At 44.2% G+C, this 17,266-nt stretch overlaps 1 protein-coding gene across 6 annotated transcripts in view; it reads right to left on the bottom strand.

The window, feature by feature from the left end:
- The window catches only part of HECW1 (HECT, C2 and WW domain containing E3 ubiquitin protein ligase 1), a 441,224-nt gene that overhangs the window by 79,794 nt on the left and 344,164 nt on the right, over window positions 1–17,266 (bottom strand). For all 6 annotated transcript variants that reach the window (XM_072791661.1, XM_072791659.1, XM_072791663.1 and 3 more), the window contains 3 exons: window positions 13,089–13,228; window positions 10,941–11,062; window positions 8,686–8,871 (listed from right to left, as the gene is read on the bottom strand). In XM_072791661.1, coding sequence (XP_072647762.1) covers window positions 8,686–8,871; window positions 10,941–11,062; window positions 13,089–13,228 — 448 coding nt within the window. The remainder of the gene's footprint in view (window positions 1–8,685; window positions 8,872–10,940; window positions 11,063–13,088; window positions 13,229–17,266) is intronic.

Here is a 17,266-nt window from a genome sequence, read left to right as displayed (position 1 = left end):
CCCTTTCTGTTTATGAGTTTGACTATTTTTAGATACCTCATGTGAGATCAAATATTTGTCCTTTTGTTTCTGATTTGTTTCAAGGTCCATTCATGCTGTACATGTGTCAGAATTTCATTGCCTCTTAACGATGCAAAATCTTTCATTGTGTGGGTAATACCACATTTTGTTTATCCATTCATGTAAACTCTATTTTTTCCCACTCTTATTGAGGTATAATTGACAAATAGAAATTGTATGTAATTAAGGTCTATGTAAGGTCTATTTTAAACAAAAGAATATATATTCCACTAATACAAAATTACATTATTCAAATCCTGACTTTTGTCTCCCTGTCAAACTGATATGACTCATTTTCCTGCAATGCATTTATTTCATCCCTTTTGTATTTCTCTTTTGGTTTTCTTATATAATATGATGTGATTTGGCTCATAGGATATATGATTATTGTATCTTTATTTTAGTTGTGCTTTTGATTTATATAAAATCTTACTTTGACTCCATTTAATGGTTCTGATTTTGAACTCTTCTTCCTATGATATTAATATACCACCATTGATTTTCTTGTTACAGTTTTCACATTCTATTAATATTTATTCTTTTATTTTTTAAACTCTCTGAATTATTTGAGTATGTCTTTTAATAAGTTGGATCTGTTTGTTACCAAACCTGAAAGTGTTTTCTTTTCATTTGTAGGTTTATCATATTTCCACCTACCATTATGACTATTTAGCTTGGCTGTACGTTTGTTATTTTGTTTTTTATTATTTCTAATTTCTTTGCTTCCTGGTGGATTTTTTGAGTGTTTTGCTATGTAAATTGTGTTTTGCTTGATTTTATTTTTGTAGATGTTTAAAACAAAAATCTTGCTTTCAGTGATACAAATAGTTGCCCTTTAAGTTGATCAAATAACTATATTTAGCCCTTGTTTTTCAAATTATCCAATTGGATTCCTCTTATACTCAACCATGAACTTAGCACAACTTTCCTTGCTCTGTTCATTGGCCTTCTTTTCTCTTCTTTGTCTATTTTATTCTAGGTTAGGAATATGATTCAAATAGTTCTTATACAATTATTCCATTTTATCATATTTTACTCCTTTCCAAAATATTTTCAAGCATTTTAACAATTATTTACATTTATATTCATGTATTTGATTTAAATATTTACCGCCATAGTCCTCTTACACTATGATCTCCCCATTATTGATTTCCTCTTCTGCTTCATTTGTGAGCCATTTGGAGAATGGCTTCTGGTGTTTTCTTTGGACAGGAAAAGAGTCCACTGAGCTCTGAAATCTTGCATGTAGGTTGTTTTTCTAGTATCTTCACATTTGGATGACATCAATTTGTTTGGATATAGAATTTTGCGGCTGCAACTTTTTCTCATCAATAACCTGTACTCGTTGCTCTGTAGATTTTTTTTTAATATTTTTTTCTTTCTTTATTTATGATAGTCACAGAGAGAAAGAGAGAGAGAGAGAGAGAGAGGCAGAGACACAGGCAGAGGGAGAAGCAGGCTCCATGCACCCGGAGCCCGACGTGGGATTTGATCCCGGGACTCCAGGATGGCGCCCTGGGCCAAAGGCAGGCGCCAAACCACTGCGCCACCCAGGGATCCCTGTAGATTTCTATAGTTGAGTTTTATGGATGGAAAATTTTAAGCTTGCCTGATTTTTATTCTTTTTAAGGTAACTTTCATATTACCATGGCTATATATTGATAAGATTTTTAAAATTCCCATTTAAAGACATTCCAGAATATGTGTAGATACAGAATTTTAATTAACTTTACTATAACTCAGTGAGCACAATTAACCTGCCTATCTGAACAATTTATTTTAGAGCTCAAAATTTTATCTTCAATATTTAATTAATAATTTGATTTAGTTTTTATATGTAGAATTTAATTTTTACTGTTATACCTATTACTCTGGTTTCTTCCTTAGGAGCATCTATAAGTCATTCATCCAAGAGCGATTTTAATTGAGTGCAAATTATATCCCAGAAATATTCTAAGCCCTTGGAGTTTCATCAATGAGCAAAGATCCCTGCTCTCAAGGAGCTTAAGATTCTGTTAGGACAAACAGATGAAACAGCAAATCTAACAAATATATAATTTATATGGTGGATCACAAAGGCCGGGGACCGTCGGTGTTTTTGGTATTAAATTGGATAGGCCTGGCCGAGAAAGTAAGATATGTTCTTTTTGGTTTTTCTTTCCTTCCTTTCTTTATTTTTTAACCTTATTCCTTATCATTTGCATTCTTTCCTCACTTTGGGAGTTATTTCCCTGGTCCATTTCAGTGATTTAATTTTTTTTCCTTTTTAAAAAAAAATTCTTTTTATTGGAGTTCAATTTGCCAACATATAGAATAACACCCAGTGCTCATCCCATCAAGTGCCCCCGTCAGTGCCCCTCACCCAGTCACCCCCACCCCCCGCCCACCTCCCCTTCCACCACCCCTCGTTCGTTTCCCAGAGTTAGGAGTCTCTCATGTTCTGTCTCCCTCCCTGATATTTCCCACTCATTTTTCTCCTTTCCCCTTTATTCCCTTTCACTATTTTTTATATTCCCCAAATGAATGGACCATATAATGTTTGTCCTTCTCTGATTGACTTATTTCACTCAGCATAATATCCTCCAGGTCCCTCCATATCGAAGCAAATGGTGGGTATTTCTCGTTTCTAATGGCTGAGGAATATTCCATTGTATACATAGACCACATCTTCTTTATCCATCATCTTTCAATGGACACCGAGGCTCCTTCCACAGTTTGGCTATTGTGGACATTGCTGCTATAAACATTGGGGTGCAGGTGTCCCAGCGTTTCACTGCATCTGTATCTTTGGGGTAAATCCCCAGCAGTACAATTGCTGGGTCATAGGGCAGATCTATTTTTAACTCTTTGAGGAACCTCCACGCAGTTCTCCAGAGTGGCTGCACCAGTTCACATTCCCACCAACAGTGCAAGAGGGTTCCCCTTTCTCCGCATCCTCTCCAACATTTGTGGTTTCCTGCCTTGTTAATTTTCTCCATTCTCACTGGGGTGAGGTGGGATCTCATTGTGGTTTTGATTTGTATTTCCCTGATGGCCAGTGATGCGGAGCATCTTCTCATGTGCATGTTGGCCATATCTATGTCTTCCTCTGTGATATTTCTGTTCATGTCTTTTGCCCATTTAATGATTAGATTGTTTGTTTCTTTGCTGTTGAGTTTAATCAGTTCTTTATAGATCTTGGAAACTAGCCCTATATCTGATACGTCATTTGCTAATATCTTCTCCCATTCTGTAGGCTTTTAGTTTTGTTAACTGTTTCTTTTGCTGTGCAGAAGCTTCTTATCTTGGTGAAGTCCCAATAATTCATTTTTGCTTTTGTTTCTCTTGCCTTCATGGATGTATCTTGCAAGAAGTTGCTGTGGCCAAGTTTAAAAGGGTGTTGCCTGTGTTCTCCTCTAGGATTTTGATGGATTCTTGTCTCACATTTAGATCTTTGATCCATTTTGAGTTTATCTTTGTGTCTGGTGTAAGAGAATGGTCTAGTTTCATTCTTCTGCACATGGCTGTCCAATTTTCCCAGCACCATTTATTGAAGAGACTGTCTTTTTTTCCAGTGGATGATCTTTCCTGCTTTGTCGAATATTAGTTGACCATAAAGTTGAGGGTCCACTTCTGGATTCTCTATTCTGTTCCACTGATCTATGTGTCTGTTTTTGTGCCAGTACCACACTGTCTTGATGACCACAGCTTTGTAGTACAACCTGAAATCTGGCATTGTGATACCCCCAGATATGCTTTTCTTTTTTAATATTCCCCTGGCTATTCGGGGTCTTTTCTGATTCCACACAAATCTTAAGATGATTTGTTCCAACTCTCTGAAGAAAGCCCATCATATTTAGATAGGGATTGCATTAAATGTGTAAATTGCCCTGGGTAACATTGACATTTTCACAATATTAATTCTTCCAATCCATGAGCATGGAATATTTTCCCATCTCTTTGTGTCTTCCTCAATTTCTTTCAGAAGCGTTCTGTAGTTTTTAGGGAAGTGATTTGATTTTAAATAGCATCATTTCTGCTCTGTTTTATTCCAATGCTATTGTATTTTGTTTTTCTTTGCAATCTTAAAATTAAGATTTTAAGATGTTATTTTCAGCCCACTTTTTTTTTAATTGTAGTAAGAACATGTAACATGAGACTTACTCTCTAACAAAATTTTAGCTGTAGTACTAAGCACCTGGTATAAAACAGCATTGTTAACATATGCCGCAGGTCTCTGGAGCTTACTCATCTTGTGTAACTGAAACACCCACTGAACCTAAACTCCCCCATTTCCTCTTGCCCCAGCCCCTGGCAACCACCATTCTGCTCTGTTACTCTGAAGCTATTTCACATACTTCATGTCAGGGGAATTACACACTGTCTTCCCTCTGGGACTGGCTAATTTCACCAAGCATAATGTCCTCCAGGTTCATTCATACCTTAGTGTGTCAGAATTTCCTTCATTTTTGAGGTTGAATAATGTTCCACTGTATGTATATATCATATTTTCTTTTTTATAAGTTTTTGAATTCCAGTTAAGATACACTGTAATATTAGTTTCAGGAGTACAATATACTGATTCAACACTTCCATACATCACCTGGGGCTCATCCCAAGTGTACTCCTAAATCCCCATCACCTATTTCCTTCATCCCCCTGCCCACCCACCTCTGGTCACCCTCAGTTTGTTCTCTATAGTTAAGAGTCTTCTTCTTGGTTTGTCTCTCTTCTTTTCCCCCCCTGATTGTTTCTAAAATTCCATATGTGAGTGAAATTATATGGCATTTGTCTTTATCAGACAGACTTATTTCGCTGAGCATAATACTCTGTAGTTCCATCCACATCTTTGCCAATGACAAGATTTCATTCCATTTTATGGCTGGTAATTATTCCATTGTATATATGTACCACCTCTTCTTTATCCATTCACTTGGGCTGTTTCCATAATTTGGCTATTGTAGATATTGCTGCTATAAACACTGTGGTGCATGTGTCCCTTTGACTTAGTATTTCTTAGTATTTCTTTGGGTAAATACTTAGTAGTGCAATAGCTGGATTGTAGGGTAGCTCTATTTTTAACTTTCTGCGGAAACTCCATACTGTTTTCCAGAGTAGCTGCACCAGTTCGCATTTCCACCAACAGTGCAAGAAGGTTCCCTATTCTCTACATCCTCATTGACACCTATTTAACACTAATGTCTTAATGAAAGAAGATGTTATGTGAAAGATGCATTATGCACTGTGTAGTTTCATTAAATTAAGAGCAGCTCTATTACCATATGCTTCTACACATAAGTTTACAAACATACCTTTTTAAAGGTTTTATTTTATTTCCAATTAACATACAGTATAATATTAGTTTCAGGTTGACAATATAGTAATTTGACACTCCCCTCCACCACCCAGTGCTCATCATGACAAATGTATTCCTTAATCCCCATCACTTATTTAACCACTCCCCACCTCCCTTTTTATATACCACATTTTCTTTACCCATTCATCTATCAGTGGACATTTAGGTTGTTTCCATATTCTGGTTATTGTGAATAATGCTTCAAGGAACATAGAAATGCAGATATCTCTTTGAGATTTTGATTTCAATTCTTTTGGATATATATTCAGAAGTGGGATTGCCAGATCATATGGCAGGTCTATTTTCTTACATCTGCTTCCTCTCAGCTTTTTTTTTCTGTTCCTGGCTGCTCCTTCTTGTTCAATAGAAGTGATATGTTCCTAAACCATTTTGGGTATGATAAGCAGGTACCTTTTAAATTTTTCTGTTTTCTGAAAAAAGTTATACTATGAGATATATTTTTTTTCTCAGATAAAGGTTCTGTTTCCTTCATGTAGTGGTAGGTCTTCACAGGTTCCTTTTTATTTTGCTGTTGTGTGTTCATTCCTTAGTAGAGGTTGGCTCCACCCTATGCTGGCCACAGACAGAATGTCACCTGCCCCACCACCTGCAGCCACACCCCCTCTCAGATGATAAGCCTCCTCCTCACTCAGGCCTAGAATCCACTTGCGGTCCACAGCCAATCTCTACTGAAGCTGGAAGAAGGCTGTGACCTCCTTTCTCAGGCTTTCAAGACAACAGATGAGTCAGATGCCATTTGGCCCTTTACTCTGGTCCTCCTGAAGTGGTGCAACTTTCAGGGCACTGTCCCTGTCCCCTTTTGTGGGGATGATCATGCATTCAAAGACATCAAACAGCTAGCCCTGGTCCTTCTATTCCTACCACATATACCCTAAACACGAAGGCTGTCATCTTGCATGTGTCAATAAAACAAGAAGTAGATTGGCCAGAGTAAGAAACAAGAAGGTAATGTGGCATTCTGGAACCTTCTCTGGCATCTATGAAGATATCTTTTGCATAGAGAGCTAGCACCACCTGATTTTTCAGTGAGTGGTGTTCCTAAATTCCAGACTCCTGTACAGCACATTCTCTCCAAGTCAGAGGGATGAGCCTGTAGGATAGAGTCCAAAAATGTTTTTCTAAACCTATCTCCATTATCAATGGGCTTTAGCAATGAAGTATTTTTGTATTTTCCCCAGTTGCCAGTCTGATGTGATTATTTTTTTGTATGGATAATTCCCACAGACATTACTAATCTGCTGTATTATCATGGATTCCCACATTCACTTATTTACTCTACACGTGGCTATAAAATCATGAAGGTAATAATAATTAGTGCTACTTTATGATGAACAAAGTGGGGCTCAGAGCAGTAAAGGGACTTGCCCCAGGTCACGTGTTTAGAATGGGATGGGGCGGTGCTCCTACACGTCCCCCTACTCCTATTTTACCCCCTATCCTCCACTGTTCCTCTCTACTCTATGGATTGTGATAACACATTTCTAATTTAAGGCTACTTTCCCCCCAACAATTCAGTACTTGGTATGCTTCTTAGAGATTTTGTCTGCCAACTCTGAGTCTGTGTGCGCTCAATTAATAAGGAATTCGATCATTTTGTGTGTGTGTGTATATGCATTTCGTCACACAGCTGGTTTGTGTTATAACTGAAAGCAAAACTCAAGTCTTCTTCATTTTAGGACTTCTTTCTTGTATATGATACCATCTCACTAAACAGAATTAGGGGAAAATGTTTTGCCAGAAATTCTCTTATACGCATTTCAAAATAACTAAAATTCTTGGTGCATGTCTCAGCTGCTGTGCTTCTTTGCTGGTGTGATGAGCCCTGGAGGAACAGGGCTGATGGCTTGGGTGGGGGTTTTCCTGGCATTCCACTGGGCCTCTGGCTAGTTGCACCCTAGTGGGAGAGCTGCGTGTAGTTATGACCTTTGGAAGATCTGAGGCTAAGCAAGTTGTTTGCATTAGTGTGCTATTTGCATAATAAACCGTAATGACCCTTTCTGTTCATTGATTCATAGTGGTGGACTCTTGGCAACTTAGTTAAGTAATAAACGTAAATATGGACCACAGACCGCTGAGATGAGGCCTGTGCACCCCAGCTCTGATGAGATGTTCCTTTACTTTCTGTCCTGGCTTAACATCTTTATTTCCCACTGTGACGCACATCTCCAAGCCCTCACAGCATAGTCACTGTCATTCCCTTTTACATCCAGTAAAAGAGAAGGTCCTTAGGAGCAGATTCTGGCTATAGTGGCTTTTCTACTACATAAACCATGTCCCCCACCCCAGGCCCTCTTCCAATTCAACCAACTGCCCAGGAGCTGGTCCTACGTACTTACTGAACTAACAGACTTGCATTAGTGGACCATCCTTTCTTCACATCAGAGAGTCCAGGTCCTGAGACATGCTAAGGGGTTTGTGGGGAGGAGTTTGTGGTTCCCAGGGGACAATGACACCCTATCAGCCCACTTTGGGGAACTGTGGCTTCACACATTCACCATGACAGAGGACAGAAACTGTGTAATGCAGTTTCCCACTGGGACATGTCTACTGACAAAACTCGTGATTCCTTTGACCCTAAAAGAGGGAGGGATTTACTGCAGATCATAAAAGATTACACAGAGACATTTCTTTAATAAACGGTTTGGCCTGTCCTATAAATACATTGATGTGACTGGTGGTGATTAAGAAAGAACAGTTTTGCTGTAGCAAACTCAGCTAGGCTTCTAAAGCATCGCTGGGAAAGATGTTTTGGCTAAGGTCACACAAAGGCAAAACGCAAGCCAGGAATATCACATGGGCCCAATATGCCCTGCCCGTTTGCCAGGTGGTTTTAATGAGAACTGAAGGCTCATTAGGAAAATCACAACAAGTAATCTAATAATGCCATTCCCATTTAACTGATAATTTCATTCCCTGAGAGTCAGCTGTCTAAGGAGGCATAACAATAGAAAGGTCATTGAACAGACTCTGCTTTCAAGTTCCAAGCACACAGGCAGCAGTTCTCAACCGGGCAGGATTTTGCCCTCCAGGGGACATCTGTGGCAATATCACCAGTTGGTGGGGCTGCTACTGGCATCAGCGGGCAAGAGGGCAGGGATGACACTCCACAGCCTACACAGGTCAGAAGCCCTGCTGCCCGCAGTTACCTCTCTGTTCCTCCTGGTGGCTGATGGCCTGTCTCTGAGACACACCTTTCCTGTCCTCCCCCCTCACTTCCTCCTGGGTCTTTTTCTGATACGGAGCCCTTTGATGACAGGAGTCACACTCACCTTTCCCTGCTGGTCCGTTTTGATCTCCCAGCCCCGGGGCAATTCCAGCCTCGTGTCTGCAAACATGTTGATGAAGTTCACCAAGTCGCGGTTGTGCTGGTAGCGCTCGAAATTGCGGGCGTCCCGCCGGACCTTCAGGATCATGTGCTTTAAGCAGGTGCTACTGGTGAAGACTCGGTAGGCACCCTGAGGGGGGGCCAGGGCCCATTGGGATAGGGTGTTGGGGGGGGGCGGGTAGGAAAAGCACAGACAAAGTACGCCTTGAGCGCCTTGACGTACTGCAACCTGATGGCTAACACAGTGATTTCTCGTGGCCTTGAGGGGGCAGCCTCAGAAGGGGACATCTTGCTCAAAAATTCAATGTGCACTGTCAACACACATGGACCCGTTTGTGATCTCTAGGGCATTTCCGCAGCCTTGGGCACTGTCGTCCTCTGGGTGCATCTCAGAGGTTCCCCTCCTCCTCCTCCCCCTCCTCCTCCCAGAGCTAGGCCAGGCTCCCTTGGGTCTCCCTCTACTGCGGGAAGCATTGCTCCTGTCTCTCCCCTGCTTTTCCTGCTCTGGCTGCACCGGTCTGCCCTTGTTCCTCTTCTATGTCTACAACAAGGAGGATCCATTTAGGGTCCCTGGGGATCGAAGGCTAGACTTCAGAGGTGTGTCGCCAACTTTTGTGTATGGAGGGGTTGGGGATGAGAAGAAAGGGAGAATGCTTCAGGAGTGTCGAATGGTGACCTTATGGTAGTACACAAGGCTGGTGTGCATGTGGTGAAAGCAAACACTGCTCGCTGCCGGGCAGGCTGGTGCGGTGGCTCTTCCTGGCCAGGGGCCACCTGATGCCAGTGCTTCAGGGCAACAATATCTGGCATCCTTGTCCCCCTTTGTGACTCACCCCTGCACCAGTGAGCAGCCGCTCTGGGTCTAACAATGGATGTCCCGGAGGACTGTCAAATATAACCTGCAAAAAACTGGTCTCCTCCCTGGCCACGGCCTCTGTCGCCTAAACAAATAATTGCACCTGCTAATGGAGACACCCACTAACTCAGGTGCTCAAAGTGGAAAGGACTCAGACTTTCTTGAGTCCTCACTCTTGCCCTCCTCCATCACCATGCTCCCCCTTTCTATATGCCTGGCCCCTTCCTCAGGGGGGGCCTCCATCATCTCTCACCTGTGGGTTGGATCAGCCTCTAACCTTACCGCCCTTCAGTCTTCCTGCGCTTCTACTGGAGAAGATGTTTAATCAAACACCTGATCCTATGAGGCAAATGCCTAGGACTGCTGTTGGTTCTGCTGCTTCTGAAGTATAGCTAGGGCTCCTTTCCATGACTTACCCTGAGTTTTGTTACTTATCCTCCAGCCCTTCTTCCCACCTTTGCCCACCACGTCCTATCCTCGCAGACCCGACCCCAGACCCCTTCACAGCTGTGTCCTTCTTCCCTCTCTCTGGGGCTTCTTCCCACCCACTTGCAACCTTCCTGACTCAATTCAGCAGCCACCTCCTCAGGGACGCTCTCCTATGTCCCATCTCCTGTGTTTCCAGAGCCTTTCATTCTTCCCTGAGGTTGGGCCCTGTCCTGTCACTTCAGACTGGTCTCTGTACATGTCTGTTGCTCCACAAATTGGGAAGCTTGTGCTGTTCAGGTGTCACACTGCCTCTGTGACGCCCGTACCTAGATCTGCATCTGTCTACACAAAATGTTCATCAGATGAAAGAATTAATGAATATAGTGATAGCATGTCATTGCTTTCTTGAAAATACAAAAAAAGAGATAAATAATTATATATGTAAACATATTAAATTTAACTTAAGCATGATACTTCAACAACTAATTTTATTAAAAGGAAAACTAGATATTTATCTAAGATAAATCTATATTAAAATTTCCTTAATGAAGGTGATTTTATAAAAATGATTCAGGCTGAAGGGAATCTGTCAACTTCATAATCTTATTCCTTTAAAATTTTAACAATAATAGAAACACGGATTTGTTTCTAAATGACTTTCATGGTTCTTAATACGTTTGAGCCCAACAAAAACCTGAAGAAGCAACAGCATTGCCAAATCCAGCTTTTTTCCCCCCCCTTTGTGGGGGGCCTCACAGACAGTAAAAAGAGTGGATCAAGCTGTTTTGTTTGTTTTCAATCTTGCCTGAGTTAAAATGCTACCATCTATAATCTATCAAATAACTTTTGCAAAGGAGTGTTTTGAGTTTTTGATGGCAGCCAGGTGGGCTCCCTGTGTGTTCTGGAGCACTCACATAGTTGGCGTGTAGTATGGTGAAGAATTCAGGGTTGGTGATGAACTTCACCGCTGGGGACTGCAGCAGCAAGGTGATTTTTTGTGAATTCACCGGAGAAAGTGACCCTTCTCTCCTCAGATCTGCAAAAAGTGAAGCAAAGCAATGAATGCATTGGAAAATGTCATTTCAAATACAGTACTTCTCTCTCTACAACCCCCCTGCCCCGGCCTCCCGTGTATTGGCCTCTATGGGGCAGCTGGAGCCGACTGCTGTCCCCGACAGTGACCTGATCAGGTGTCATAGTGTAGGACCAGCTGTCGTATCACTGTGCATGTGCCAGTTAAGAGTCATTATTTCCTACGAGTGCTCCTGCATGACTTCAGTGAGGTCCAGTCCTTGAACATCTCGTCCCTTCTACTACAGGGGCTTTTTTCTTCTTTTCTTCAGGAGTTGCTAAGCATAGTCATGGTTGTTTGCTGAAAGGAGCACAGTTCTTACCTTCTTGCATCCACACCCCCCTGCATGAGACTGTGCAGCTTCTCCCCCTGTTGAACTGAGCTAGCTTGTGCCTTGCTTCAAGTAACAGGGCCTGGCACAAATTCCAAGCCAGGGCTTCGAGAAGTCTGTGCGTCCCCACTGTCCCTTAGAACGCTGCCACCACTGCGAGAACAAGCTTGGGCCTAGTCTGGTACAAGATGAGAAGCTAGGGAGCAGGCCATGTCAGGCCAGCTGGCCCACAGCTGACTGGAGAGCGGACTCAGGACGCGTGTGTGAGCCTGCTGGGGCTCAGCCGCTATTGCCCACCTGGGGGACAAATGCAGGGCTGGAGGTTTAAGCTTCCACACTTTGGGACAGTTTGTTACCCAATACCAAACTCAGAAAGAAACTTTCTCTTCCTTTTTGCCTTCTGCTTTCAATTATTCGGCTACTTTATCACATCTCTGAGAAATTAATAAATAGAAATATGTAAACCAGGGGATCCCTGGGGGGCTCAGGGGTTGAGCGTCTGCCTTCAGCTCAGGGCCTGATCCTGGAGGTCTGGGATCGAGTCCCACATTGGGCTCCCTGCGTGGAGCCTGCTTCTCCCTCTGCCTGTGTCTCTGCCTCTCTCTCTCTCTCTCTGTGTCTCTCATGAATAAATAAATAAAATCTTTAAAAAAAAAAAAAGAAATACCTAAACCAGTCAGCGTAGCTAGTGTCTCTGGTAAAATGTAGAGAAGGGACACAATTCCAGTGGCTGGTGGGACTGGGTATGTGCACGACCATGCCCACTGTTGTGCCTCGCAGGAGAGGGTGGACAGCTGGCACAACTGCAGGCACAGGCCTGCTTGCTCCCCCCGCGCCCGAGCTTCCGACGGGCCATCATTCGGCGCCCCCTCCGAGGAAGTGCATCGGGATGTCGCTGCGATGCCCTTACATAGTTGCAAGCAGAAGAGCTGAAGCCAGTCTTCTGTGCCTTTTGAATATTCTCGTCTGAGCTGCACTCAGGCAGATTCAAAGAAGTGAAAAGCAGGCCCCTGGCGGATGCCTGGCCACCGGGTTAGGCGCACAGGTGCGGGGGGCAGTGCTAACGGTAAGCTCCCCGGGAGACCCCTTGCTCCCAGGTTGCTGCCTCGGGGGCACTTGTATTTTATTCTAAATGCACACAAATAATTATTCCTAGTCTTGGCACGGAGCCTCTTTGAAGTAGACCATGAATTTTCATTGCATTGCTTTTTTTTTTTTTTTAAAGATTTTATTTATTTATTTGAGACACGCAGAGAGAGAGGCAGAGACCCAGGCAGAGGGAGAAGCAGGCCCCATGCAGGGAGCCCGATGTGGGACTCGATCCCAGGTCTCCAGGATCACACCCTGGGCCGAAGGCAGCGCTAAACCCCTGAACCACCCGGGCTGCCCTAATTGCACTGTTTTATTTATAAGCGGAAAATTCTTAAAGCCACCAACAAATAAATTCACTTGACGAGAAATGATGAGGCCCCTGGAAAAATGGCCTTGATGCACGAGTATGAGGTTTCTTACTTCTCCTTTACGTTCCTGGTGGGAAACTCCGGTGTGCTTCCCACTGGGGGCACCAAGCCTCTTCCCCTTCCACCCTGAGCCCCTCAGGCCATCCGTCCCCCGGGGCAGGGTAGGGGTCACAGCTTCAGCCCCCCGCACCCCCCTTACCTAAGCTTGACTGAGAAGATTCGGCCTCTGAGTCGCTCCCACCTCCTCCACTGCCTCCTCCTGGGACCTGCTCACAACTTTGGTTGCCAGAATCTTCTTCGGGCCTCTCTGTGGCAATAGTTCGCTGGATATTTTGATACCTTTGCATCAGAAAATGGAGAGACGGGAGTTAACTTTTGCTTCTTGGCTTGTTGGGGGCTGATGCTCTGAATCAACGAACTGGAGAAATCTGTGAAGAACTGTCTTGAATGTCAGGAAAGGAATGCCGAAAGTTCCCGTGAGACACCAGAACAACTGGCAGCACGAGGACCCCCCGATGAACGGACTTCTTTCTGTTTTGTAAACTGTGACACGTTTCAAGTGTCGTGACTTTTTACACATGAACACGGATAACTGGTCACAAAACACACACAGCCTCTGGCCTGCATTAAACTAAACCAGACCAAGCCTAGAACGAAGGTTTGGGGGAGAACTTAAAATGTTACAACTAAGATGATCAAATTATTTTCACATTATGGTAATGAGTCGCCAAATCAGAATAATAGTTCCACTCACTTATCTTTAACTGATACCACTGACAGGAACTGTGGAAACACTGTGACATGCGGGCCCACAAATGAATGTTTCCTGCTGATCTGAAGGCTCATCTTATTTTTCTTCCCAAGTTGACGATGCATCCAGTCAGCCGGCCAGTCCATCACCTTCCCAGGTACTTACTGAATATTTGCCACCTCTTCCAATATGCCCAGGCCCTGTGCTGGACTTTTAGACCCAAGTCAGGATGAGAATGCGATATCGTCTTCCGAGCGCACAGGGGAATGGCAGGTAAGCCACGACTGTGACAGTGTGAAAAGGCTGTCCTGATGTGTGAGACACAGACGAGGAAGCACCGGGGTGCCTACGTTTGGAAGCCAGTATGAACCTGTGGGGAGCTTGCAGGGAAGGAATATAGAATCAGGTGCACAGAGGAGTTCACCCTTGGGGAACCCCGAGAAGCTCGCCGGTGGTACCAGGATGTGTGGGCCTCAGGCAGGTAGGTGAGGGAGCCAACACTGGAAAGGGACCTGCAGGAGAACAGGCAGGAGGGGAGGGAAGATTGTGGTGTGGGTCTGGACGTGTTGACCTGGAGGTCACTGATTGCATGCAAGAGCCAACGGGCAAGGGAATGTGCCACACGAGTCCTGTGCCCAGGACAGAGATGTGGGGGTGGAGGAGGAGGTGTGAAGAGAGGAGGAGAGCGAGAGTCCAGGGAGCAGTGAATACCAGGTCTCCAAACACAGTCCAACGTGGGGCAGGGGACGTACCGTTAGAGACAAGGTCTGCTGTGGCAGGCCTTCTGAAGACCAGAGACCTCTTGACTTGACCTTCAAAAGGAATTCCTTTTTTAAAAAATTTTTTTCAAGGGTGGTCTCCAGACCACTTGCAAGAGAATCAGCTGGGTGGTTGTTAGGATCACAGAAATGGAGACAAAATTGAAATCTGCATTTCTAAGAAGTCCTTTAGGTAGCATTACCTGCATCTAGGTTTAAGAATCACTGGTTGCTTTCTTTAAGTAGTGTTTTATCTAGAGAGGCTCCACCACTCACTCCTGACACATCAGGAGACACCCCTGCCTGCAGCAGACACTGCGAGACATCCCTGAGAAGGCCTCTAATAAGACAACATAGAGGGGGGCAGGAATGGGCAAAGGATTGTATAGAGAAATGCCCTTGTTTATTTTCCACGTCAACATGCCTGTGGCCAGCAGGTCATGTGGAAGGGGACGGAAGGTTGTGTGTGACATTCTCTCTGATGGAACTCAGGAAGTGCCACCATGGTGGGAGGGACAGAGTGGGCCAGTGAGAAGCTGCTGAAGTGTGTCACCTTGACCAGGGGAGGAATGGGACTGCCGAAGACCCAGGGAGCTGCTGTCGGGAGGATCCCCTACATGAGTCACGGCAGGTTGCATTTGCCAAAAATGGCTCAAAGTATTTTTAGTCCCACATGCTCTTCCAGAACCGAATTACTCATCTGTTAAGAGGTAGGATCAATAAACTCTCCCCTTGAACCTGGGATGTTCTTGCGGCTACCTTGACTGATTGAAGATAATGTAAGTGACAGTTTGGGATGGAGCACAGTGGCCAAGCTGCGAGGGAGCCTAGGTGACATGAGAGATCCACGGGTTTGGGGTGAGGGTCACAGCTGAGGCCCCAGCCAACAGCCAGTATCAACCTCCAGATACGTGGGTCGCCAGCCCCAGCCACCCTCTGACCGCAACCACAAGACAATACCTGAGAGAGAATGGCTTCGCTGAACCCAGTCAGCCATGGGAACCATGAGAAATAAAAACGGTGGTGCATAGTAATAGTAATAATGATAGCAAGAAATCATTGTTTTATGCCACCGAGTTTGGGTGATTTGTTACTCAGCAATAGATCCCTAGAACAGGGCCAGACAAACAGAAGGTTGTAGCCTCACTTTTCCTTCCCAAAGTGCAGCGACCATAGAGGAGAATGTTAATGAATCAATGTGATCTTATTCGATGATGCAAATGCCAGTAATTTCACAACCTGCTGTGTCCTCAGTTGGACTTCGGTTGTCTTGTGCCATTACTGAGTCAGCAGCCTCAAATCCCAGGTAGCACACCCCGCCCCTGATCTCTGCTGAAGTTCAGAGACAAGCAGGATGCACGGCAGTTTGTGGAGGGATCACTCAGTGAGGGCAGGATGACAGCCTCGGACGCCTGCTCTGTTTTAAAGACGAGAGAGGAAGCCAGAAAGCAGGTTCTCTTATATCTCATGAAGGATTATGCTTCTGTGTCCACTCCCCCCCTTTTTCTTTTGCAGAAAAAATGCCAGATTTTATATTAAGAGTTTATGGAAATTGGTAAGAAGGCCAGCTGGAATATCTGATTTATAAATGAACACACACAGGAGCACACAAAAACAAACAAGAAAAAAACCCTTCAAAAACCGAGCAAAACCAAACAAAGCCCAAGACCCTACAATTCTCATGGGAGGAGCTACAGTCGGTAGAAGAAAAGCTTATGGAAAAAAAGTTGACCCTCCCCTGCAAGAAGTGAAGTGTAAGAACCAAACATACCAGGAGCACCTCTTAAGTCAACAAAACCAAGACGGAAAGATGGGATGGACGGGAAGCTGTTGTTGCTGGCGAGCGAGCCCGCAGAGATGCTTTAGAAAACATTAGGCATGGATATCAAATACCAAAACCACAGCGATCTCCTGTGGCCTGCTCTTTTGAGAATATAACCCCAAGGAACCGCTCTACTATGAGGCAATACTAATATTTAATAGGGCCTTTAGCCTTTTCCAAAATAGCGATGAAAAGCGATACGGAAAACATCCAACAATATGGCAAATTAAGTTAACTATAGTTCATCCATTCACTGGAATGCCACACAGCCTTTTAAATGATACTCTGAGGCTCCGTAGCAATATGCAAACGCTCAGTGTGGTGAGAAGACAATATAAAACTAAGTATACATTATCACGGCTACCCAAGGCCTACGTGTACGCATGGAAATTAAAGACAGTTGGTATTTTTTTTTTAAAAGGTAAACCCTGGGGTAGTAGAATTATATATACTTCACCTTTTCTCCTATTTAAAACCTCTATGCCCCAATAATATAAAAAAAACTTTATCCAAATAACTAAAAAAAAAAAACTCTAGTTGATTATTGAAAGTAAGAACATGCATTTATATTGTCTGCGTGATCAATAAATATCTGTGAGGGTAAATTGAGTTAATTTGGGATGTTCTGAAAGCGTGAGGACTAACGAGAGAGACTGTTGGACACCGGGGCCTGTGAGGCCTTCACCGACCCAGACCCTGCGGGGGGTCACATAGAAGGACAAGGAAGAGAGGGAGGCATGACTGATCACAGGACTGCGGAAGACGCCACTGCTGGCTCCGCGCGGAGGGTCCCGGGACTATTGCAGGGACCACCCAACATTTGGGCTCTTGCAGGATGGAGCCGTGACCCATGTGGAAGGCATGTCTATGCAGCTGGAGCGCGTGGTGAGGCCCTAAAGGCCGGGGAGGCTGAGCTGCGTCTGGGGAGTGGCCAGGTCCAGCGCGCTCACCACAGGCTCTTTGCACAGTCTGCATTTCTCAGTGTGCACTGCCTTGCACACACGCATTTAAATGGCTTTCAGAACCACACTGTTGGGGGTCCAGGG

This window comes from Canis lupus, chromosome 21 (genome assembly GCF_048164855.1).
Source record: "Canis lupus baileyi chromosome 21, mCanLup2.hap1, whole genome shotgun sequence".
NCBI lineage: Eukaryota > Metazoa > Chordata > Mammalia > Carnivora > Canidae > Canis > Canis lupus.
This window is presented reverse-complemented; position numbering and strand designations above follow the sequence as displayed.